This window comes from Pecten maximus, chromosome 4, assembly GCF_902652985.1.
Source record: "Pecten maximus chromosome 4, xPecMax1.1, whole genome shotgun sequence".
NCBI lineage: Eukaryota > Metazoa > Mollusca > Bivalvia > Pectinida > Pectinidae > Pecten > Pecten maximus.
In genome coordinates this window covers 27,579,993-27,607,836 of record NC_047018.1, presented here as the reverse complement: position 1 = coordinate 27,607,836, position 27,844 = coordinate 27,579,993, and the positions used below count along the sequence as shown (strand labels likewise).

The window sequence follows — 27,844 nt, the reverse complement described above, 5'->3', positions numbered from 1 at the left end:
AGTTACAAAATATTTATCAATTAAAACGTTAAAAGACGTTCTAACGAAGTATTACAGATATGTATACCTATAACCACGCAGTAAATATGTATTTCGTTCGAACGCAATATTGAGTTCGTATGTAATATCGTTTAGTTTGGACTTTTTTCTGTGGTGTCCGTTCATAGCCACTAGAAATTACTACCCAAGTCCTTGACTTGCATTCTTGTACAATTGACGTTAACTGCCAAGTAAGATACATGTACGTTAGGATCCATCAAGCCACGAAATCCACTAATCAACCCGCGCTCAACCGGTCCACTTCCGTTACATAAAGACAAAATGATCTACAACTGACGGGGCGCCATGTCACGGTCACATATTCTTCGGGCGAGGTTAACTAAAAATTAAGAAAAAAACAAACTAACAGTTATTAGTTTAATTCCAATATACACCAGAGATAATACTAGAACTACATGCACGGTAGATGGGTACCGTTTTATTGGTTCTTAATCATAGCATATGAGCCGAGCATCCTTGTGTTGTCAGTGAACAAATATGTAATGACGTCATGACAACTAGCTTGGATCGGTTCATTTCACGGTAACAGCAGCAGGGATTTCAATCTAAAATATGTCAACAGTTTGTTGTGTGTTTGTCTTTGATCAGATCCAGTTTTAAACGTTGCAAGCTCTCGGATGGTTCTCTGTAATATCAACTATCCTTTACATATTTACTGAGTACGAATTTCATTCGCGTTCGCGTTATTAAAACGACTTGCCACATTCTGTTTATATTTCATTTCATCCCACAACAAATGTTTACGTCCAATGTATCGCCAATTGCCCCATGAGAGTTTTCACATCTTCCATTGTTTGTTTTCTCTCCTCTGATGACGAACTCAGATTGCGATCATTTTCAGGAGTTTCAAGTGACACAACAGCTACGGAGTTTCTTCTTGGCCGACCATTTGAATGATTTCTGTTGTTATCGGAAGTACCGTTTCGACTTCCGCCTGGAAGGGACGGAAGTACTGAACTATGCCTGCGCGACTCAGATTTGTACTGGTCACTTGGGTTCTGGTTCTTGATACGAACATCTGCCGTCTCTAAGCGTTCCAGGGCTTCCTTCATCTTGTGTTTCCTATTGATGAGCGGGGAGCGTATTTGTTGGTCGTCCGGTATGATACTAGCACGTCTAGTACTTCCGGTTACAACCTCGCTATTCCTCCGTCCCTTCTTTGGTAACTTTTCAGCTTTAACAATTTGCCTGCTTTGGGCAATTATATTCTTTAACTCGTCCATCTTTTTATCAAATTCCTCAAGCGACATACTGAGAGGACCAGACTTCCGCATGTGTTTGTATACCAACTTCTCCCGGTTAGTGAGACCGGATGGGCAGACGGCATTTTTGTTGAGAGTGGGAGGGTGGATAACATTCCAGAGGTCCAAAGCCACATTCTTGTTCTGTATGATACGTGACGTGTTACACTCTAGCTTGGAGTGTAATTTCAGTAACTGAGAGCCAAGGCGTCGCTGTTGTGTTCGGTTCCGGTTTCTTGCGCTCTCCATTGCCCGGGATTCTTTCACAACCGGAAGTCCAAATAAGGGATCCATTTAGAGACTGCTTCTTGAAAACCTACACAAGACAAAATAATAATAATAATAATAATAATAAAATAAATAAACGTTTTCATTATGGATGTATTTAATTACTTTCCTGTGATTTTCGTCGGAAATAATGAACAACCTATGCAGAATATAACCTTATACATGTAAACCGTTCAAATCTGTAATCAAACAATTACCATAATCAACGATATAATTAATAAATTCACAACTCTATATCGAATTACTGAAATAATTCGTGAGACAAGATAATGCAACGTGTATTTCCGTGTATACCGACTTGTGGGGTGCAACTATCACAGGGAGCTAAATAATTTGCAATTAAACATACATTTCTCATTCGTAGCTTTGCCATGAATAAACAGTAAACGATTCGGCAAGCATTGCAATAAATCAACATGGAATCACTCTCATAAACCTTAGTACGGACAAACAGTAAAACATCTAAGTACGGACAAACAGTAAAACATCTTAGTACGGACAAACAGTAAAACATCTTAGTTCAGACAAACAGTAAAATATCTTAGTACGGACAAACAGTAAAACATCTTAGTACGGACAAACAGTAAAACATCTTAGTACGGACAAACAGTAAAACATCTAAGTACGGACAAACAGTAAAACATCTTAGTACGGAAAACAGTAAAACATCTTAGTACGGACAAACAGTAAAACATCTTAGTACGGACAAACAGTAAAACATCTAATTACGGACAAACAGTAAAACATCTTAGTACAGACAAACAGTAAAACATCTTAGTACGGACAAACAGTAAAACATCTTAGTACAGACAAACAGTAAAACATCTTAGTACAGACAAACAATAAAACATCTTAGTACGGACAAACAGTAAAACATCTTAGTACTGACAAACAGTAACACGTCTTAGTACAGACAAACAGTAAAACATCTTATTACAGACAGCCAGTAAAACATCTTAGTACGGAAAACAGTAAAACATCTTAGTACGGAAAAACAGTAAAATATCTTAGTACGGACAAACAGTAAAACATCTTAGTACGGACAAACAGTAAAACATCTTAGTACGGACAAACAGTAAAACATCTTAGTACGGACAAACAGTAAAACATCTTAGTACGGACAAACAGTAAAACATCTTAGTACGGACAAACAGTAAAACATCTTAGTACGGACAAACAGTAAAACATCTTAGTACAGACAAACAGTAAAACATCTTAGTACGGACAAACAGTAAAACATCTTAGTACGGACAAACAATAAAACATCTTAGTACGGACAAACAATAAAACATCTTAGTACAGACAAACAATAAAACATCTCAGTACGGACAAACAGTCAAACATCTAAGTACAGACAAACAGTCAAACATCTTAGTACAGACAAACAGTAAAACATCTTCATACGGACAAACAGTCAAACATCCATCAAACCTTAGTACAGACAAACAATAAAACATCTTAGTACGGACAAACAGTAAAACATCTTAGTGCAGACAAACAGTAAAACATCTTAGTACGGACAAACAGTAAAACATCTTAGTACGGACAAACAATAAAACATCTTAGTACGGACAAACAATAAAACATCTTAGTACAGACAAACAATAAAACATCTCAGTACAGACAAACAGTAAAACATCTTAGTACAGACAAACAGTAAAACATCTTAGTACAGACAAACAGTAAAACATCTTAGTACGGACAAACAGTAAAACATCTTAGTACGGACAAACAATAAAACATCTTAGTACGGACGAACAATAAAACATCTTAGTACGGACAAACAGTCAAACATCTAAGTACCGACAAACATTAAAACATCTTAGTACAGACAAACAGTAAAACATCTTAATACGGAGAAACAGTCAAACATCCATCAAACCTTAGTACAGACAAACAGTAAAACATCTTAGTACAGACAAACTGTAAAACATCTTAGTACAAACAAACAGTAAAACATCTTAGTACAGACAAATAGTAAAATATCTTAGTACAGACAAACAGTAAAACATCTTAGTACGGACAAACAGTAAAACATCTTAGTACGGACAAACAATAAAACATCTTAGTACGGACAAACAATAAAACATCTTAGTACAGACAAACAATAAAACATCTTAGTACAGACAAACAGTAAAACATCTTAGTACGGACAAACAATAAAACATCTTAGTACAGACAAACAGTAAAATATCTTAGTACAGACAAACAGTAAATCATCTTAGTACAGACAAACAGTAAAACATCTTAGTAGGGACAAACAGTAAAACATCTTAGTACAGACAAACAGTAAACCATCTTAGTACGGACAAACAATAAAACATCTTAGTACGGACAAACAATAAAACATCTTAGTACAGACAAACAATAAAACATCTTAGTACAGACAAACAATAAAACATCTCAGTACGCACAAACAGTCAACCATCTTAGTACGGACAAACAATAAAACATCTTAGTACAGACAAACAATAAAACATCTCAGTACGGACAAACAGTAAAACATCTTAGTACAGAGAAACAGTAACACGTCTTAGTACGGAAAACAGTAAAACATCTTAGTACGGAAAAACAGTAAAACATCTTAGTACGGACGAACAATAAAACATCTTAGTACGGACAAACAGTCAAACATCTAAGTACCGACAAACATTAAAACATCTTAGTACAGACAAACAGTAAAACATCTTAATACGGAGAAACAGTCAAACATCCATCAAACCTTAGTACAGACAAACAGTAAAACATCTTAGTACAGACAAACAGTAAAACATCTTAGTACGGACAAACAATAAAACATCTTAGTACAGACAAACAGTAAAATATCTTAGTACAGACAAACAGTAAATCATCTTAGTACAGACAAACAGTAAAACATCTTAGTAGGGACAAACAGTAAAACATCTTAGTACAGACAAACAGTAAACCATCTTAGTACGGACAAACAATAAAACATCTTAGTACGGACAAACAATAAAACATCTTAGTACAGACAAACAATAAAACATCTTAGTACAGACAAACAATAAAACATCTCAGTACGCACAAACAGTCAACCATCTTAGTACGGACAAACAATAAAACATCTTAGTACAGACAAACAATAAAACATCTCAGTACGGACAAACAGTCAAACATCTAAGTACAGACAAACAGTCAAACATCTTAGTACAGACAAACAGTAAAACATCTTCATACGGACAAACAGTCAAACATCCATCAAACCTTAGTACAGACAAACAATAAAACATCTTAGTACGGACAAACAGTAAAACATCTTAGTGCAGACAAACAGTAAAACATCTTAGTACGGACAAACAGTAAAACATCTTAGTACGGACAAACAATAAAACATCTTAGTACGGACAAACAATAAAACATCTTAGTACAGACAAACAATAAAACATCTCAGTACAGACAAACAGTAAAACATCTTAGTACAGACAAACAGTAAAACATCTTAGTACAGACAAACAGTAAAACATCTTAGTACGGACAAACAGTAAAACATCTTAGTACGGACAAACAATAAAACATCTTAGTACGGACGAACAATAAAACATCTTAGTACGGACAAACAGTCAAACATCTAAGTACCGACAAACATTAAAACATCTTAGTACAGACAAACAGTAAAACATCTTAATACGGAGAAACAGTCAAACATCCATCAAACCTTAGTACAGACAAACAGTAAAACATCTTAGTACGGACAAACAATAAAACATCTTAGTACGGACAAACAATAAAACATCTTAGTACGGACAAACAGTAAAACATCTTAGTACGGACAAACAGTTAAACATCTTAGTACGGACAAACAGTCAAACATCCATCAAACCTTAGTACAGACAAACAGTAAAACATTTAGTACGGACAAACAATAAAACATCTTAGTACGGACAAACAGTAAAACATCTTAGTACGGACAAACAGTCAAACATCCATCAAACCTTAGTACAGACAAACAGTAAAACATCTTAGTACGGACAAACAATAAAACATCTTAGTACGGACAAACAATAAAACATCTTAGTACAGACAAACAGTAAAATATCTTAGTACGGACAAACAGTCAAGCATCCATCAAACCTTAGTACAGACAAACAGTAAAACATCTTAGTACGGACAAACAATAAAACATCTTAGTACGGACAAACAGTAAAACATCTTAGTACGGACAAACAGTTAAACATCTTAGTACGGACAAACAGTCAAACATCCATCAAACCTTAGTACAGACAAACAATAAAACATCTTAGTACGGACAAACAGTAAACCATCTTAGTACGGACAAACAATAAAACATCTTAGTACGGACAAACAATAAAACATCTTAGTACAGACAAACAATATAACATCTCAGTACGGACAAACAGTCAAACATCTAAGTACAGACAAACAGTAAAACATCTTAGTACAGACAAACAGTAAAACATCTTAATACGGACAAACAGTCAAACATCCATCAAACCTTAGTACAGACAAACAATAAAACATCTTAGTACGGACAAACAATAAAACATCTTAGTACGGACAAACAGTAAAACATCTTAGTACAGACAAACAGTAAAACATCTTAGTACAGACAAACAATAAAACATCTTAGTACGGACAAACAGTAAACCATCTTAGTACGGACAAACAATAAAACATCTTAGTACGGACAAACAATAAAACATCTTAGTACAGACAAACAATAAAACATCTCAGTACGGACAAACAGTCAAACATCTAAGTACAGACAAACAGTAAAACATCTTAGTACAGACAAACAGTAAAACATCTTAATACGGACAAACAGTCAAACATCCATCAAACCTTAGTACAGACAAACAGTAAAACATCTTAGTACGGACAAACAATAAAACATCTTAGTACGGACAAACAATAAAACATCTTAGTACGGACAAACAGTAAAACATCTTAGTACGGACAAACAGTTAAACATCTTAGTACGGACAAACAGTCAAACATCCATCAAACTTTAGTACAGACAAACAGTAAAACATCTTAGTTCGGACAAACAATAAAACATCTTAGTACGGACAAACAGTAAAACATCTTAGTACAGACAAACAGTAAAACATCTTAGTAGAGACAAACAGTAAAACATCTTAGTACGGACAAACAATAAAACATCTTAGTACAGACAAACAGTAAAACATCTTAGTACAGACAAACATCTTAGTACGGACAAACAGTAAAACATCTTAGTACAGACAAACAGTAAAATATCTTAGTACGGAAAACAGTAAAACATCTTAGTACGGACAAACAGTAAAACATCTTAGCACAGACAAACATCTTAGTACGGACAAACAGTAAAACATCTTAGTACGGACAAACAGTAAAACATCTTAATACGGACAAACAGTCAAACATCCATCAAACCTTAGTACAGACAAACATCTTAGTACGGACAAACAATAAAACATCTTAGTACGGACAAACAATAAAACATCTTAGTACAGACAAACAATAAAACATCTCAGTACAGACAAACAGTAAAACATCTTAGTACAGACAAACAGTAAAACATCTTAGTACAGACAAACAGTAAAACATCTTAGTACGGACAAACAGTAAAACATCTTAGTACGGACAAACAATAAAACATCTTAGTACGGACGAACAATAAAACATCTTAGTACGGACAAACAGTCAAACATCTAAGTACCGACAAACATTAAAACATCTTAGTACAGACAAACAGTAAAACATCTTAATACGGAGAAACAGTCAAACATCCATCAAACCTTAGTACAGACAAACAGTAAAACATCTTAGTACAGACAAACTGTAAAACATCTTAGTACAAACAAACAGTAAAACATCTTAGTACAGACAAATAGTAAAATATCTTAGTACAGACAAACAGTAAAACATCTTAGTACGGACAAACAGTAAAACATCTTAGTACGGACAAACAATAAAACATCTTAGTACGGACAAACAATAAAACATCTTAGTACAGACAAACAATAAAACATCTTAGTACAGACAAACAGTAAAACATCTTAGTACGGACAAACAATAAAACATCTTAGTACAGACAAACAGTAAAATATCTTAGTACAGACAAACAGTAAATCATCTTAGTAGGGACAAACAGTAAAACATCTTAGTAGGGACAAACAGTAAAACATCTTAGTACAGACAAACAGTAAACCATCTTAGTACGGACAAACAATAAAACATCTTAGTACGGACAAACAATAAAACATCTTAGTACAGACAAACAATAAAACATCTTAGTACAGACAAACAATAAAACATCTCAGTACGCACAAACAGTAAACCATCTTAGTACGGACAAACAATAAAACATCTTAGTACAGACAAACAATAAAACATCTCAGTACGGACAAACAGTCAAACATCTAAGTACAGACAAACAGTCAAACATCTTAGTACAGACAAACAGTAAAACATCTTCATACGGACAAACAGTCAAACATCCATCAAACCTTAGTACAGACAAACAATAAAACATCTTAGTACGGACAAACAGTAAAACATCTTAGTGCAGACAAACAGTAAAACATCTTAGTACGGACAAACAGTAAAACATCTTAGTACGGACAAACAATAAAACATCTTAGTACGGACAAACAATAAAACATCTTAGTACAGACAAACAATAAAACATCTCAGTACAGACAAACAGTAAAACATCTTAGTACAGACAAACAGTAAAACATCTTAGTACAGACAAACAGTAAAACATCTTAGTACGGACAAACAGTAAAACATCTTAGTACGGACAAACAATAAAACATCTTAGTACGGACGAACAATAAAACATCTTAGTACGGACAAACAGTCAAACATCTAAGTACCGACAAACATTAAAACATCTTAGTACAGACAAACAGTAAAACATCTTAATACGGAGAAACAGTCAAACATCCATCAAACCTTAGTACAGACAAACAGTAAAACATCTTAGTACGGACAAACAATAAAACATCTTAGTACGGACAAACAATAAAACATCTTAGTACGGACAAACAGTAAAACATCTTAGTACGGACAAACAGTTAAACATCTTAGTACGGACAAACAGTCAAACATCCATCAAACCTTAGTACAGACAAACAGTAAAACATCTTAGTACGGACAAACAATAAAACATCTTAGTACGGACAAACAGTAAAACATCTTAGTACGGACAAACAGTCAAACATCCATCAAACCTTAGTACAGACAAACAGTAAAACATCTTAGTACGGACAAACAATAAAACATCTTAGTACGGACAAACAATAAAACATCTTAGTACAGACAAACAGTAAAATATCTTAGTACGGACAAACAGTCAAACATCCATCAAACCTTAGTACAGACAAACAGTAAAACATCTTAGTACGGACAAACAATAAAACATCTTAGTACGGACAAACAGTAAAACATCTTAGTACGGACAAACAGTTAAACATCTTAGTACGGACAAACAGTCAAACATCCATCAAACCTTAGTACAGACAAACAATAAAACATCTTAGTACGGACAAACAGTAAACCATCTTAGTACGGACAAACAATAAAACATCTTAGTACGGACAAACAATAAAACATCTTAGTACAGACAAACAATATAACATCTCAGTACGGACAAACAGTCAAACATCTAAGTACAGACAAACAGTAAAACATCTTAGTACAGACAAACAGTAAAACATCTTAATACGGACAAACAGTCAAACATCCATCAAACCTTAGTACAGACAAACAATAAAACATCTTAGTACGGACAAACAATAAAACATCTTAGTACGGACAAACAGTAAAACATCTTAGTACAGACAAACAGTAAAACATCTTAGTACAGACAAACAATAAAACATCTTAGTACGGACAAACAGTAAACCATCTTAGTACGGACAAACAATAAAACATCTTAGTACGGACAAACAATAAAACATCTTAGTACAGACAAACAATAAAACATCTCAGTACGGACAAACAGTCAAACATCTAAGTACAGACAAACAGTAAAACATCTTAGTACAGACAAACAGTAAAACATCTTAATACGGACAAACAGTCAAACATCCATCAAACCTTAGTACAGACAAACAGTAAAACATCTTAGTACGGACAAACAATAAAACATCTTAGTACGGACAAACAATAAAACATCTTAGTACGGACAAACAGTAAAACATCTTAGTACGGACAAACAGTTAAACATCTTAGTACGGACAAACAGTCAAACATCCATCAAACTTTAGTACAGACAAACAGTAAAACATCTTAGTTCGGACAAACAATAAAACATCTTAGTACGGACAAACAGTAAAACATCTTAGTACAGACAAACAGTAAAACATCTTAGTAGAGACAAACAGTAAAACATCTTAGTACGGACAAACAATAAAACATCTTAGTACAGACAAACAGTAAAACATCTTAGTACAGACAAACATCTTAGTACGGACAAACAGTAAAACATCTTAGTACAGACAAACAGTAAAATATCTTAGTACGGAAAACAGTAAAACATCTTAGTACGGACAAACAGTAAAACATCTTAGCACAGACAAACATCTTAGTACGGACAAACAGTAAAACATCTTAGTACGGACAAACAGTAAAACATCTTAATACGGACAAACAGTCAAACATCCATCAAACCTTAGTACAGACAAACAGTAAAACATCTTAGTACGGACAAACAATAAAACATCTTAGTACGGACAAACAGTAAAACATCTTAGTACAGACAAACAGTAAAATATCTTAGTACGGAAAACAGTAAAACATCTTAATACGGACAAACAGTCAAACATCCATCAAACCTTAGTACAGACAAACAGTAAAACATCTTAGTACGGACAGACAATAAAACATCTTAGTACGGACAAACAGTAAAACATCTTAGTACAGACAAACAGTAAAATATCTTAGTACGGAAAACAGTAAAACATCTTAGTACGGACAAACAGTAAAACATCTTAGTACAGACAAACATCTTAGTACGGACAAACAGTAAAACATCTTAGTACAGGCAAACAGTAACACGTCTTAGTACGGAAAACAGTAAAACATCTTAGCTTACTTTATTTGGACTTTTAAGTAGTATTTTATTTAGTACAAATCTATCATTATCGACTTAACCACTGAAAACTCATAGCTTATGATGGTTTCACAAGTCTACCGTATAACTTAAAAAGACAAATGGAATGCCCTTGTGTGCACCATTAAGTAGAATTACTCTTCTAGAATAAATTCGTTGATTAAAAGATTTTTGCATAAATGCTTCTAGTTCTTACCTTGAAACGTCCATCAAGTGTAACTTTTTGTCATTTTGGTCTCGGCTGAAGTTTGTTTTGTTTGTAAATCAATATCGATAATGAAAACTGTGAGTAAATTTTCTGACATTTTAGCGACCGACGCCATGGAGTGTGAGTTGACTATGGTCAGTGTCCTACAATGGGACCTATGTATAAAATATCTGTGAATGGACTAAATGAGCAGGTAGACTTATCCTGTTACCTAATATTATGGAATTATTATAAAACTTATATATAGATTTAAATCGTTAATGACGAGACTTCGCCAACACGTAATCCCCGTAAACATTTCTCACGCAGATCGACACGTGCTGGTCAAATTCACAAATGTAATCAACTATATAATCGTCTAAAAATAACCCAACGCGCTTTCAAAATTAAGATAAGTGATAATACTAAAACATGATAATCTTCCGTACTATATTTATATAATACTATGTAATATTTGTTTATATAATACTATGAAACGTATCACACTTACCTGTATTATTTAGTAACGTTTTGTCTACACATTCCGTAAGAAATTATCTAGCTTTCCCAAACATGGCAGGACGTTGTCATCACCGGCTTGGTTATGCCGCGCCGCAGTGATGTGGTTGTTTTCGGTTTACCGACAACAGTAGACCTTTGTAATGAGATATGTCCCCAATCAAAACTACGATAAAAACACTCTCTGTTCTCACCTAATATAGGTATACCCCAATTGTTACTGGCCAAACTCACACGCAGTCTCGAGTTCACCGAAATTCATTCTACACTGTTTAATTTCGTATATATATTCATTAGATACGTATGATAATTGTCAGAAGAGTCGTTTTTCTTTAGTTTTTATTTAAACAAACCGACTGTTATCGCTTAAGTAAATGAAAGAGAGTCCAGTTTTCCTATTCGATCAAGTTTTATTCGAAATCCATTGTGTCTGGGATTTAAACCGAAAAAGATAATTGACAAGAATCACTCCTTTTGTTGAATATGCTTATTTGTTTTGTGTCAAGTTCTGATGGTAACCAGACAATTGAAGAAATATCCTCGGTTTGATATCTCATTTGATACATATACCCAATACGGAACGAAAGCGCGTGACATCAAACACTTTGTGGATACCCCGGTATGTCGCGTGCTCGGGTAACGGAGCAGTGTGAGAGAGTATGCTCTCCGGGACGAATATTTGTGTGAACACAAGACCGCTTCAGAGGTGAGATTACTCACAACGATATCAAATTAAAGTACATCGAACTAGTCTGGACGTGAAACTTCAATCACAGAAACCGTTCTACGTGTTACTGACACAGTTGACTCGATATATGTTTCAAAGTTAGTCCTTACAATTTAATCGAGAATTGAATCTACATAATAATATTTCATTTTTTCTTCAGCAATTGTTTATTTGATAAATTATAAGGCATCTCTGCTAGACAGTCAGCACAACCTAATGAACAGCAATGCCATAGCGAGCCTTTGCGTTCGTCGTCGGCCAATCCACCAAAATGATCATGATATTTGGTGAACAGGTATTGGAATGAAGCCTGACATAGTTTGCCAAAATAAACGACCTTGGCCATATTCAAGGTCACAAGAGTCAATGATAGGAATTCGTCAAATTGAGATAGATATGTTGCGGAAATAAAATACTTTGACCCATTTCAACGTCACAAGGGCCACTGACAAGGTAGAGCACTTAAACAACTTTTTGATTTTAATGAGCCGAGAGGTCTATTAACTATTATATTAATCCCATTTAGTACTAAAAAGAAGAAAAATAATCTTGACGTATCTGATACCTGTGAGTACAAACACTTACCTAAGCACTTCTGTGTAATTTGTAATATGTACAGTTTGTCACATTGTTAAGTGAATACGGGTTTAATAATTATCGGACATCTTGGGTAGTTCTCGCTGGTGTCGCGTACTTTTATATAGATAGCTTGGGGTTTCTGGTACGTAAAAATCATAAAAAAACTTGGACTGATGGTAAGTTGTAAAATCCGGGTCTTTTGTTTAAGGTATTTAACGTTTGTAATTTCTACTTGATTGTGAACCTCCGGGACGTGACACATGTGTGTGTTTGTAGGTCACATATGCCCGCTATAAATAAAACAACTTTCACTTTACATGTTCTTCTAAAAACATAGTTTATTTTTTACTTTCTACAAAACAAAACAAGAATCATATCAGAAACATACGTATATTTATTGTTAAAAAGTCTGACAATTAGACGTGTTTATGAAACGTCCCGGATTGTATATAATCAAGGGAGATAACTCTTACACGACAATTTTTTGACCTGGTAGACGAAATTCGGCAGTCCGGAAAACTCGTAATCCGGACGGTTTGGACTGGGAACGAAGGTGTTCGGATTATCGAGGGTCCACTCTATATGACAAATAATGTACATACTACATGTCGGGGAGGAGAACAGAAACCACCCACTGTTACCCACTACATGTCGGGGAGGAGAACAGAAACCACCCACTGTTACCCACTACATGTCGGGGAGGAGAACAGAAACCACCCACTGTTACCCACTACATGTCGGGGAGGAGAACAGAAACCACCCACTGTTACCCACTACATGTCGAGGAGGAGAACAGAAACCATCCACTGTTACCCACTACATGTCGGGGAGGAGAACAGAAACCACCCACTGTTACCCACTACATGTCGGGGAGGAGAACAGAAACCACCCACTGTTACCCACTACATGTCGGGGAGGAGAACAGAAACCACCCACTGTTACCCACTACATGTCGGGGAGGAGAACAGAAACCACCCACTGTTACCCACTACATGTCGAGGAGGAGAACAGAAACCATCCACTGTTACCCACTACATGTCGGGGAGGAGAACAGAAACCACCCACTGTTACCCACTTCATGTCAGGGAGGAGAACAGAAACCAACCACTGTTACCCACTACATGTCGGGGAGGAGAACAGAAACCACCCACTGTTACCCACTACATGTCGGGGAGGAGAATAGAAACCACCCACTGTTACCCACTACGTGTCGGGGAGGAGAACAGAAACCACCCACTGTTACCCACTACATGTCGGAGAGGAGAACAGAAACCACCCACTGTTACCCACTACATGTCGGGGAGGAGAATAGAAACCACCCACTGTTACCCACTACATGTCGGGGAGGAGAACAGAAACCATCCACTGTTACCCACTACTTGTCGGGGAGGAGAACAGAAACCACACACTGTTACTCACTACATGTCGGGGAGGAGAACAGAAACCACCCACTGTTACCCACTACATGTCGGGGAGGAGAACAGAAACCACCAACTGTTACCCACTACATGTCGAGGAGGAGAACAGAAACCATCCACTGTTACCCACTACATGTCGGGGAGGAGAACAGAAACCACCCACTGTTACCCACTACATGTCGGGGAGGAGAACAGAAACCACCCACTGTTACCCACTACATGTCGGGGAGGAGAACAGAAACCACCCACTGTTACCCACTACATGTCGGGGAGGAGAATAGAAACCACCCACCGTTACCCACTACATGTCGGGGAGGAGAACAGAAACCACCCACTGTTACCCACTACATGTCGGGGAGGAGAACAGAAACCACCCACTGTTACCCACTACATGTCGGGGAGGAGAATAGAAACCACCCACTGTTACCCACTACATGTCAGGGAGGAGAACAGAAACCACCCACTGTTACCCACTACATGTCGGAGAGGAGAACAGAAACCACCAACTGTTACCCACTACATGTCGGGGAGGAGAACAGAAACCATCCACTGTTACCCACTACTTGTCGGGGAGGAGAACAGAAACCACACACTGTTACTCACTACATGTCGGGGAGGAGAACAGAAACCATCCACTGTAACCCACTACATGTCGGGGAGGAGAACAGAAACCACCCACTGTTACTCACTACATGTCGGGGAGGAGAACAGAAACCATCCACTGTAACCCACTACATGTCAAGGAGGAGAACAGAAACCACCTACTGTTACCCACTACATGTCGGGGAGGAGAACAGAAACCACCCACTGTTACCCACTACATGTCGGGGAGGAGAACAGAAACTACCTACTGTTACCCACTACATGTCGGGGAGGAGAACAGAAACCACCCACTGTTACTCACTACATGTCGGAGAGGAGAACAGAAACCACCTACTGTAACCCACTACATGTCGGGGAGGAGAACAGAAACCACCCACTGTTACCCACTACATGTCGGGGAGGAGAACAGAAACCACCTACTGTAACCCACTACATGTCAGGGAGGAGAACAGAAACCACCTACTGTAACCCACTACATGTCAGGGAGGAGAACAGAAACCACCCACTGTTACTCACTACATGTCGGGGAGGAGAATAGAAACCACCCACTGTTACCCACTACATGTCAGGGAGGAGAACAGAAACCACCCACTGTTACCCACTACTTGTCGGGGAGGAGAACAGAAACACACTGTAACCCACTACATGTCAGGGAGGAGAACATAAACCACCTACTGTTACCCACTACATGTCGGGGAGGAGAACAGAAACCATCCACTGTTACCCACTACATGTCGGGGAGGAGAACAGAAACCACCCACTGTTACCCACTACATGCCGAGGAGGGGACAGAAACCACTTACTGTTACCCACTACATGTCGGCGAGGAGAACAGAAACCACACACTGTTACCCACTACATGTCGGGGAGGAGAACAGAAACCACCTACTGTTACCCACTACATGTCGGGGAGGAGAACAGAAACCACCCACTGTTACCTACTACATGTCGGGGAGGAGAACAGAAACCACCCACTGTTACCCACTACATGTCAGGGAGGAGAACAGAAACCATCCACTGTAACCCACTACATGTCGGGGAGGAGAACAGAAACCACCCACTGTTACCCACTACATGTCAGGGAGGAGAACAGAAACCACCCACTGTTACTCACTACATGTCGGGGAGGAGAACAGAAACCATCCACTGTAACCCACTACATGTCGGGGAGGAGAACAGAAACCACCCACTGTTACCTACTACATGTCGGGGAGGAGAACAGAAACCACCAACTGTTACCCACTACATATCGGGGAGGAGAACAGAAACCACCAACTGTTACCCACTAAATGTCGGGGAGGAGAACAGAAACCACCCACTGTTACCCACTACATGCCGAGGAGGGGACAGAAACCACTTACTGTTACCCACTACATGTCGGGGAGGAGAACAGAAACCACACACTGTTACCCACTACATGTCGGGGAGGAGAACAGAAACTACCTACTGTTACCCACTACATGTCGGGGAGGAGAACAGAAACCATCCACTGTTACCCACTACATGTCGGGGAGGAGAACAGAAACCACCCACTGTTACCCACTACATGCCGAGGAGGGGACAGAAACCACTTACTGTTACCCACTACATGTCGGGGAGGAGAACAGAAACCACACACTGTTACCCACTACATGTCGGGGAGGAGAACAGAAACCACCTACTTTTACCCACTACATGTCGGGGAGGAGAACAGAAACCACCCACTGTTACCTACTACATGTCGGGGAGGAGAACAGAAACCACCCACTGTTACCCACTACATGTCAGGGAGGAGAACAGAAACCATCCACTGTAACCCACTACATGTCGGGGAGGAGAACAGAAACCACCCACTGTTACCCACTACATGTCAGGGAGGAGAACAGAAACCACCCACTGTTACTCACTACATGTCGGGGAGGAGAACAGAAACCATCCACTGTAACCCACTACATGTCGGGGAGGAGAACAGAAACCACCCACTGTTACCTACTACATGTCGGGGAGGAGAACAGAAACCACCAACTGTTACCCACTACATGTCGGGGAGGAGAACAGAAACCACCAACTGTTACCCACTACATGTCGTGTTATTCATGTATAGCTTAAGCTGCGTTAAGGTCATAACTTTGCAACGCTGTATCATGTAGCTGATTTTCCTTTATAGAAATAAAGCATATTCTGATTTATTTGTTGTGATAAGTTCAACGTTATACATTAATGGACTTTTGCGTTTATTGTAACCACGTGTGTGTTGATTGCAGCGCTTCAGAGGATACGTTTCCGTCTACGGCATTAGGAGATACCATTGTGTTGTTGTCGATAGTACTGTCACATTCGGACTAAATAAATTAACTGTGGCACCTATACACTACCTGAGATATGTTTTGAATCTACGTTCATCCTTCCACTGTGGTGTATCCCCGTCAACCACGCTATGTAAGTGATTAACAGCTCTAAGACAGAGAGAATCTGACAGCCAGGAGATCGATCATACACACACCCCAGGTACTCAAACACCACCTAACTCCTGTTACCGGCAAAGGACGACATCACGGCTGATTAGAAGTTAATTCTCAGGATTCTCAATAATTATGGATCAGCCAGCAAACAAATAAGGATTGTTTTCATCAATGTTTAATTCTGTAATATGGGAAGACTTTGGATGGGACTTATGATGTCATCTACCCAAAACTGAAGTATAGTGACTCTTGTCTGGACCAAGCTCGAGTAAGTATCTTACAAAGGGGTGCGCACCCAGGGAGTATATCATGTACCTTATGCTTGATGAACTCCTCTCTATAGTTACCGGGTAATAAACGTATGTGGACTGTCCTAATACTGGATCGGTTCCGGTTTCGAATCTAAGGAAATGTAATCGATTTAGTTCGCTAAAAATTCTGCTATATTTTTATTATGTTTATGCAGTAAACACGCAGTTAACGTCATATAAGATTCCAGTAGGAGAGGGTGTCCGTATGCCAGCAATGGTTGGCTTTATATTGTGTAAAGTCCCAATATACGTCCCAGTATTGGATTAAGATGAAGTATGAGGATTAAGATGTAGTATGAGGATTAAGATGTAGTATGAGGATTAAGATGTAGTATGAGGATTAAGATGTAGTATGAGGATTAAGAGAGTATAAGTCGTCACAGAAACATACACTTTTTGGTAACAAAACTAACGCCATACTACACTACAGGTGTGGTCCCACGATTGTTACTCATATGTAAGGTGAATAATAATTTGGAGTGTGTGGATGTATGTCGAAATTGGTATTATTTTTGTTAATATACATGTTGACTGTTAAACGAAGGTAATTTATTGTGTATTTTAATGTTTATTTATAATGGGAAAACAATGTTCTACTTAAGACACAATTGATCACGGTTTCAAGAAATTTAAGGAAATCCATGGCATCATCTTGTCCATAGAAACATTGAGAAGAAGTCGACTTCCCCCATCTCTGTAGTATGCAGTCTCCTTAAGGACAGACTTTCCTACGTAATGTGTATACATAGCCTCACTTGACATGTTTGTATTGGTCGAATTACGAATTATCGAAACTAACCATAATTCATACCGCTGTGCTAATATTTATCCCCACTTCGGCCTTTATTGGATAAATATTGACATATGTTATAACGATATTGTAAGACACACGAATAATTAATCCACCACAACTTACATTCTAACCGGTAAATTCACTCTTGCTGTTTGTTTGTGTGGGATCTAGTATACGGCACCCGGAGTTTACGATATATCCACCGTACGATATATCCACAGTACGATATATCCACAGTACGGTATATCCACAGTACGGTATATCCACAGTACGATATATCCACGGTACGATATATCCACAGTACGGTATATCCACAGTACGATATATCCACAGTACGATATATCCGCAGTACGATATATCCACGGTACGATATATCCACGGTACGATATATCCACGGTACGATATATCCACAGCACGGTATATCCACAGTACGATATATCCACTGTACGATATATCCACAGTACGATATATCCGCAGTACGATATATCCACGGTACGATATATCCACAGTATGATATATCCACGGTACGATATATCCACGGTACGATATGTCCACAGTACGGTATATCCACAGTACGATATATCCACATTACGGTATATCCACAGTATGATATATCCACAGTATGATATATCCACAGTACGATATATCCACAGTATGATATATCCACAGTACGGTATATCCACAGTACGATATATCCACAGAACGATATATCCACAGTACGATATATCCACGGTACGATATATCCACGGTACGATATATCCACGGTACGATATATCCACGGTACGATATATCCACAGTACGATATACCCACGGTACGGTATATCGACATTACGGTATATCCACAGTACGGTATATCCAAAGTACGATATGTCCACGGTACGATATATCCACAGTACGATATATCCACGGTACGGTATATCCACGGTACGATATATCCACGGTACGGTATATCCACGGTACGATATATCCACATCACGGTATATCCACAGTACGATATATCCACAGTACGATATATCCACGGTACGATATATCCACAGTACGATATATCCACAGTACGATATATCCACAGTACGATATATCCACGGTACGATATATCCACGGTACGATATATCCACAGTATGATATATCCACAGTATGATATATCCACAGTACGATATATCCACAGTACGATATATCCACGGTACGGTATATCCACATTACGGTATATCCACAGTATGATATATCCACAGTACGATATATCCACGGTACGGTATATCCACGGTACGATATATCCACAGTACGATATATCCACGGTACGATATATCCACATTACGGTATATCCACAGTATGATATATCCACAGTATGATATATCCACAGTACGATATATCCACAGTATGATATATCCACAGTGCGATATATCCACGGTACGATATATCCACATTACGGTATATCCACAGTATGATATATCCACAGTACGATATATCCACAGTATGATATATCCACAGTACGATATATCCACAGAACGATATATCCACAGTACGATATATCCACGGTACGATATATCCACGGTACGGTATATCCACGGTACGATATATCCTCAGTACGGTATATCCACAGTACGGTATATCCACAGTACGATATATCCACAGTACGATATATCCACGGTACGATATATCCACAGTACGATATATCTACAGTACGATATATCCACAGTACGATATATCCACAGTACGGTATATCCACGGTACGGTATATCCACGGTACGATATATCCACGGTACGATATATCCACAGTACGATATATCCACAGTACGATATATCCACGGTACGATATATCCACGGTACGATATATCCACAGTACGATATATCCACAGTACGATATATCCACAGTACGATATATCCACGGTACGATATATCCACAGTACGATATATCCACGGTACGATATATCCACAGTACGGTATATCCACAGTACGATATGTCCACAGTACGATATGTCCACAGTACGGTATATCCACGGTACGGTATATCCACAGTACGGTATATCCACAGTACGGTATATCCACGGTACGATATGTCCACAGTACGATATGTCCACAGTACGATATATCCACAGTACGGTATATCCACAGTATGATATATCCACAGTACGATATATCCACAGTATGATATATCCACAGTACGGTATATCCACAGTACGATATATCCACAGAACGATATATCCACAGTACGATATATCCACGGTACGATATATCCACGGTACGGTATATCCACGGTACGATATATCCTCAGTACGGTATATCCACAGTACGGTATATCCACAGTACGATATATCCACAGTACGATATATCTACAGTACGATATATCCACAGTACGATATATCTACAGAACGATATATCCACAGTACGATATATCCACAGTACGGTATATCCACGGTACGGTATATCCACGGTACGATATATCCACGGTACGATATATCCACAGTACGATATATCCACGGAACGATATATCCACGGTACGATATATCCACAGTACGATTTATCCACAGTACGATATATCCACAGTACGATATATCCACGGTACGATATATCCACAGTACGATATATCCACGGTACGATATATCCACAGTACGGTATATCCACAGTACGATATGTCCACAGTACGGTATATCCACGGTACGGTATATCCACAGTACGGTATATCCACAGTACGGTATATCCACGGTACGATATGTCCACAGTACGATATGTCCACAGTACGATATATCCACAGTACGGTATATCCACAGTACGGTATATCCACAGTACGGTATATCCACGGTACGATATGTCCACAGTACGATATGTCCACAGTACGATATATCCACAGTACGGTATATCCACAGTACGGTATATCCACGGTACGGTATATCCACAGTACGATATGTCCACAGTACGATATGTCCACAGTACGATATATCCACAGTACGGTATATCCACAGCACGATATATCCACGGTACGATATATCCACGGTACGGTATATCCACAGTACGATATGTCCACGGTAAGATATATCCACAGTACGATATATCCACGGTACGATATATCCACGGTACGATATATCCACATTACGGTATATCCACAGTATGATATATCCACAGTACGATATGTCCACGGTAAGATATATCCACGGTACGGTATATCCACAGTATGATATATCCACGGTACGATATATAGCCACGGTACGGTATATCCACGGTACGATATATCCAGGGTACGATATATCCACGGTACGATATATCCACAGTACGATATATCCACGGTACGATATATCCACAGTACGATATGTCCACAGTACGATATGTCCACAGTACGATATGTCCACAGTACGATATATCCACAGTACGATATATCCACGGTACGATATGTCCACAGTACGGTATATCCACGGTACGGTATATCCACAGTACGATATGTCCACAGTACGATATGTCAACAGTACGATATGTCCACAGTACGATATATCCACAGAACGATATATCCACGGTACGATATATCCACGGTATGGTATATCCACAGTATGATATATCCACGGTACGATATATCCACGGTATGGTATATCCACAGTACGATATATCCACGGTACGATATATCCACGGTATGGTATATCCACAGTACGATATATCCACGGTACGATATATCCACAGTACGGTATATCCACGGTACGATATATCCACAGTACGATATATCCACAGTACGGTATATCCACAGTACGGTATATCCACAGTACGATATACCCACGGTACGGTATATCCACGGTACGATATATCCACAGTACGATATATCCACAGTACGATATATCCACGGTACGATATACCAACGGTACGGTATATCCACGGTACGATATATCCACAGTACGATATATCCACTGTACGATATATCCACAGTAAAATATATCCACAGTACGATATATCCAGAGTACGATATATCCACAGTACGATATATCCACAGTACGGTATATCCACAGTACGATATATCCACAGTACGATATATCCACAGTACGATATATCCAGAGTACGATATATCCACAGTACGATATATCCACAGTACGATATATCCACAGTACGGTATATCCACGGTACGATATATCCACAGTACGATATATCCACAGTACGATATATCCACAGTACGGTATATCCACAGTACGATATACCAACGGTACGGTATATCCACGGTACGATATATCCACAGTACGATATATCCACTGTACGATATATCCACAGTAAAATATATCCACAGTACGATATATCCAGAGTACGATATATCCACAGTACGATATATCCACAGTACGATATATCCACAGTACGATATATCCAGAGTACGATATATCCACAGTACGATATATCCACAGTACGATATATCCACAGTACGGTATATCCACGGTACGATATATCCAGAGTACGATATATCCACAGTACGATATATCCACAGTACGGTATATCCACAGTACGATATATCCACAGTACGGTATATCCACAGTACGATATGTCCACAGTACGATATATCCACGGTACGATATATCCACAGTACGATATATCCACGGTACGATATATCCACAGTACGGTATATCCACAGTACGGTATATCCACAGTACGGTATATCCACAGTACGATATATCTACAGTACGATATATCCACAGTACGATATATCCACAGTACGATATATCCACCGTACGATATATCCACTGTACGATATATCCACGGTACGGTATATCCACAGTATGATATATCCACAGTACGATATATCCACGGTACGATATATCCACGGTTCGATATATCCACAGTACGATATATCCAGTGCGATATATCCACGGTACGATATATCCAGGGTACGAGATATCCAGGGTAATATATATATAGTGTTTTCTGTATACAGTGTACGATATACAGCGTATTTTATATCAAATGTACGATATATAGTGTATGTTATATCAAGTGTACGATATATAGTGTATTTTATATCAAGTGTACGATATATAGTGTATTTTATATCAAGTGTACGATATATAGTGTATTTTATATCAAGTGTACGATATATAGTGTATTTTATATCAAGTGTACGATATATAGTGTATTTTATATCCACTGCACGATATATTGTGTATTTTATATCCACTGTACGATATATAGTGCATTTTATATCAAGTGTACGATATATAGTGTATTTTATATCAAGTGTACGATATAAAGTGTATCTTATATCCAGTGTACGATATATAGTGTATATTATATCAAGTGTATGATATATAGTGTATTTTATATCAAGTGTACGATATACAGTGTATTTTATATCAAGTGTACGATATATAATGTATTTTATATCAAGTGTACGATATATAGTGTATTTTATATCCAGTGTACCATATATAGTGTATTTTATATAAAATGTACGATATATAGTGTATTTTATATTCAGTGTACGATATATAGTGCATTTTATATCAAGTGTATGATATATAGTGTATTTTATATCAAGTGTACGATACATAGTGTATTTTATATAAGTGTACGATATATAGTGTATTTTATATTCAGTGTACGATGTATAGTGTATTTTATATAAGTGTACGATATATACATGTAGTGTATTTTATATCCAGTGTACGATATATAGTGCATTTTATATCAAGTGTACGATACATAGTGTATTTTATATCCAGTGTACGATATATAGTGTATTTTATATCAAGTGTATCATATATAGTTTATTTTATATAAAGTGTACGATATATAGTTGATTTTATATAAAGTGTATCATATATAGTTGATTTTATATAAAGTGTACCATATATAGTTGATTTTATATAAAGTGCACCATATATGTAGTGTATTTTATATCAAGTGTACCATATATAGTTTATTTTATATAAAGTGTACGATATATAGTTGATTTTATATAAAGTGTATCATATATAGTTGATTTTATATAAAGTGTACCACATATAGAGTATTTTATATCGAGTGTAGGATATATAGTTGATTTTTTATAAAGTGGATCATATATAGTTGATTTTATATCAAGTGTACGATATAAAGTGTATTTTATATCCAGTGTACGATATATAGTGTATTTTATATCGAGTGTAGGATATATAGTGTATTTCACATCAAGTGTTTGGGTTATTTGAATATATCTAGTGTACCATATACTTATGATATATCTAGGACATTGTATATTAAGGTATGACGTACGTATTTCATTCTATATAAATGGCACGGTTTACAAGTTAATGAGTTTCGTGGTCAGTGAGATTAGTACAGGAATTCTCCTAAGACTCAGTGTAATTAAGCTTTAATTACATGTTATGATATATACCTCTCATTTAAAGGAATCATTCGTGAATTTAGAAAACGACACATTCAGACAAAGGTTCGATATGTTTACTTTCAAAAGCACTATGTAAAGTCAACGGAGCAATGCCATTTACTGGGACTAGAGTATCGCAGTCTATTATATATACATGGTCTACCGATAAATAACAATGAGCGGGACAACCAAAACTTAACAATGTTACCTATTCACGATAAGAATTATATATTTACTTTCCATGTGCAAATATTCATATATGGCAGTGTTGAAAAAGGTGTTATACATTTGATATTAATGTCTATTGAGTTTTTAAAGAACTCCTAGTATAAATAACACAGAACATGAAATAAAGATAAACCTATCACAGCATTCCGTATATATTTACATTAAATAGTTACAACTAATATCACAAAGAATATTGCTCTCGACATTGAGAATCTGAGAAATGCACGGAACTGAGTGGGGCAGGGACATGCTTTGTTCTACGTGGCTAGAACACGTATATAGTGTGGTTGTGATGTTCAAGTGAGGTGAGGCGAGCATGATTGGGAATTGAACCAGACTAGAGTAGGTATACACCATGTCAGACCTAGCTGTATGGTGCCAACATGTCACTACCTAAGTCTGCAGGAGCCTTATGGTAATGGCGAAGGAGCTGACACCTTACAGACTACCAAAAAATATAGTCTTTCTATTATAGTCACCAGACCAACGGATCATCCACCATCGATCATTTACAGGTAACTGAATTATAATGTGGCAAGTCAAGTTAGCTTTCATTCCGGGAGCAATCTTGTCGATCTTATCTTAGGTAGCTTGCTTATCTTGTATCTTTTCGAAGACATATTTTTCTGAAGACAATTGTTCTATTATTGATAATATGCAAAAAAATACGTTGTTCTTTGCATAGTTGTCATTTTGGTTTTCTGAAGAACATCTTGTACTTGTGATTCAGTCAGTATGTCATTTACTAATGTTGGAGATATTAAGTCAGAAAGTAACTTAGTAATAACCGGGAGATTCAGTTATGAAGTAACTAACTGATACCAGGGAGAATCAGTCACGATGTTACTTACAAATGTAGTAATACCCGGGAGATTCAGTCACAATGTTACTTTTTAAAACCCTGAAGATTCAGTCACGATGTTACGTGGAAATAGCAGGGGGATTTAGTCATGACGTTACTTAGTAATATCCGGGAGATTCAGATACGATGTTACGTAGTAATATCTGGGAGATTCAATCACGATGTTACGTAGTAATATCCGGGAGATTCAGTCACGATGTTACAAAGTAATATCCGGGAGATTCAGTCACGATGTTACGTAGTAATATCCGGGAGATTCAGTCACGATGTTACTTAGTAATATCCGGGAGATCCAGTCACGATGTTACGTAGTAATATCCGGGAGATTCAGTCACGATGTTACTTAGTAATATCCGGGAGATTCAGTCACGATGTTATTTAGTAATATCCGGGAGATTCAGTCACGATGCTACTTAGTAATATCCGGGAGATTTAGTCACGATGTTATTAAGTAATATCCGGGAGATTCAGTCACGATGTTACTTAGTAATATTTGGAAGATTCAGTCACGATGTTACAAAGTAATATCCGGGAGATTCAGTCATGATGTTACTTAGTAATATCCGGGAGATTCAGTCTCGATGTTATTAAGTAATATCCGGAAGATTTAGTCACGATGTTACAAAGTAATACCCGGGAGATTTAGTCACGATGTTACGAAGTAATACCCGGGAGATTTAGTCACGATGTTACAAAGTAATACCCGGGAGATTTAGTCACGATGTTACAAAGTAATATCCGGGAGATTCAGTCACGATGTTACTTAGTAATATCCGGGAGATCCAGTCACGATGTTACTTAGTAATATCCGGGAGATTCAGTCACGATGTTACGTAGTAATATCCGGGAGATTCAGTCACGATGTTACTTAGTAATATCCGGGAGATTCAGTCACGATGTTATTTAGTAATATCCGGGAGATTCAGTCACGATGCTACTTAGTAATATCCGGGAGATTTAGTCACGATGTTATTAAGTAATATCCGGGAGATTCAGTCACGATGTTACTTAGTAATATTTGGGAGATTCAGTCACGATGTTACAAAGTAATATCCGGGAGATTCAGTCATGATGTTACTTAGTAATATCCGGGAGATTCAGTCTCGATGTTATTAAGTAATATCCGGAAGATTTAGTCACGATGTTACAAAGTAATACCCGGGAGATTTAGTCACGATGTTACAAAGTAATACCCGGGAGATTTAGTCACGATGTTACAAAGTAATATCCGGGAGATTCAGTCACGATGTTACAAAGTAATACCCGGGAGATTTAGTCACGATGTTACAAAGTAATATCCGGGAGATTTAGTCATGATGTTACAAAGTAATACCCGGGAAATTTAGTCACGATGTTACAAAGTAATACCCGGGAGATTTAGTCACGATGTTACAAAGTAATATCCGGGAGATTCAGTCACGATGTTACAAAGTAATACCCGGGAGATTTAGCCACGATGTTACAAAGTAATATCCGGGAGATTCAGTCACGATGTTACTTAGTATTACCCGGGAGATTCAGTCACGATGTTACAAAGTAATATCCGGGAGATTCAGTCACGATGTTACAAAGTAATGCCTGGTAGATTCAGTCACGATGTTACAAAGTAATGCCCGGTAGATTCAGTCACGATGTTACAAAGTAATATCCGGGAGATTTAGTCACGATGTTACAAAGTAATACCCGGGAGATTTAGTCACGATGTTACAAAGTAATGCCCGGTAGATTCAGTCACGTTGTTACGAAGTAATTTCCGGGAGATTCAGTCACGATGTTGCAAAGTAATATCCGGGAGATTCAGTCACGATGTTACAAAATAATGCCCGGTAGATTCAGTCACGATGTTACTTAGTAATATCCGGGATATTCAGTCACGATGTTATTTAGTAATACCCGGGAGATTTACTCACAATGTTACTTAGTAATATCCGGTAGATTCAGTCACGATGTTGCAAAGTAATACCCGGGAGATTCAGTCACGATGTTACAAAGTAATATCCGGGAGATTTACTCACAATGTTACAAAGTAATGCCCGGTAGATTTAGTCACGATGTTACAAAGTAATACCCGGTAGATTCAGTCACGATGTTACTTAGTATTACCCGGGAGATTCAGTCACGATGTTATTTAGTAATATCCGGGAGATTCAGTCACGATGCTACTTAGTAATATCCGGGAGATT

At 37.7% G+C, this 27,844-nt stretch overlaps 1 protein-coding gene across 2 annotated transcripts; it reads right to left on the bottom strand.

Annotated features, from left to right (window-relative positions):
- Window positions 1–403: 403 nt before the first annotated feature.
- Window positions 404–11,507, bottom strand: LOC117325690. 2 transcript variants are annotated; one of them, XM_033882107.1, is made up of 2 exons: window positions 11,370–11,507; window positions 404–1,617 (listed from the first exon to the last, which is right to left on the bottom strand). In XM_033882107.1, the coding sequence occupies exon 2, from the start codon at window positions 1,593–1,595 to the stop codon at window positions 801–803; it is 795 nt and encodes a 264-aa protein (XP_033737998.1). In that variant the 5' UTR covers window positions 1,596–1,617; window positions 11,370–11,507; the 3' UTR covers window positions 404–800. The 2 variants fall into 2 exon arrangements, with proteins under 2 accessions (XP_033737998.1, XP_033737999.1); XM_033882108.1 differs by lacking the exon at window positions 11,370–11,507 and adding an exon at window positions 10,868–11,005.
- Between the last annotated feature and the right edge of the window lie 16,337 nt (window positions 11,508–27,844).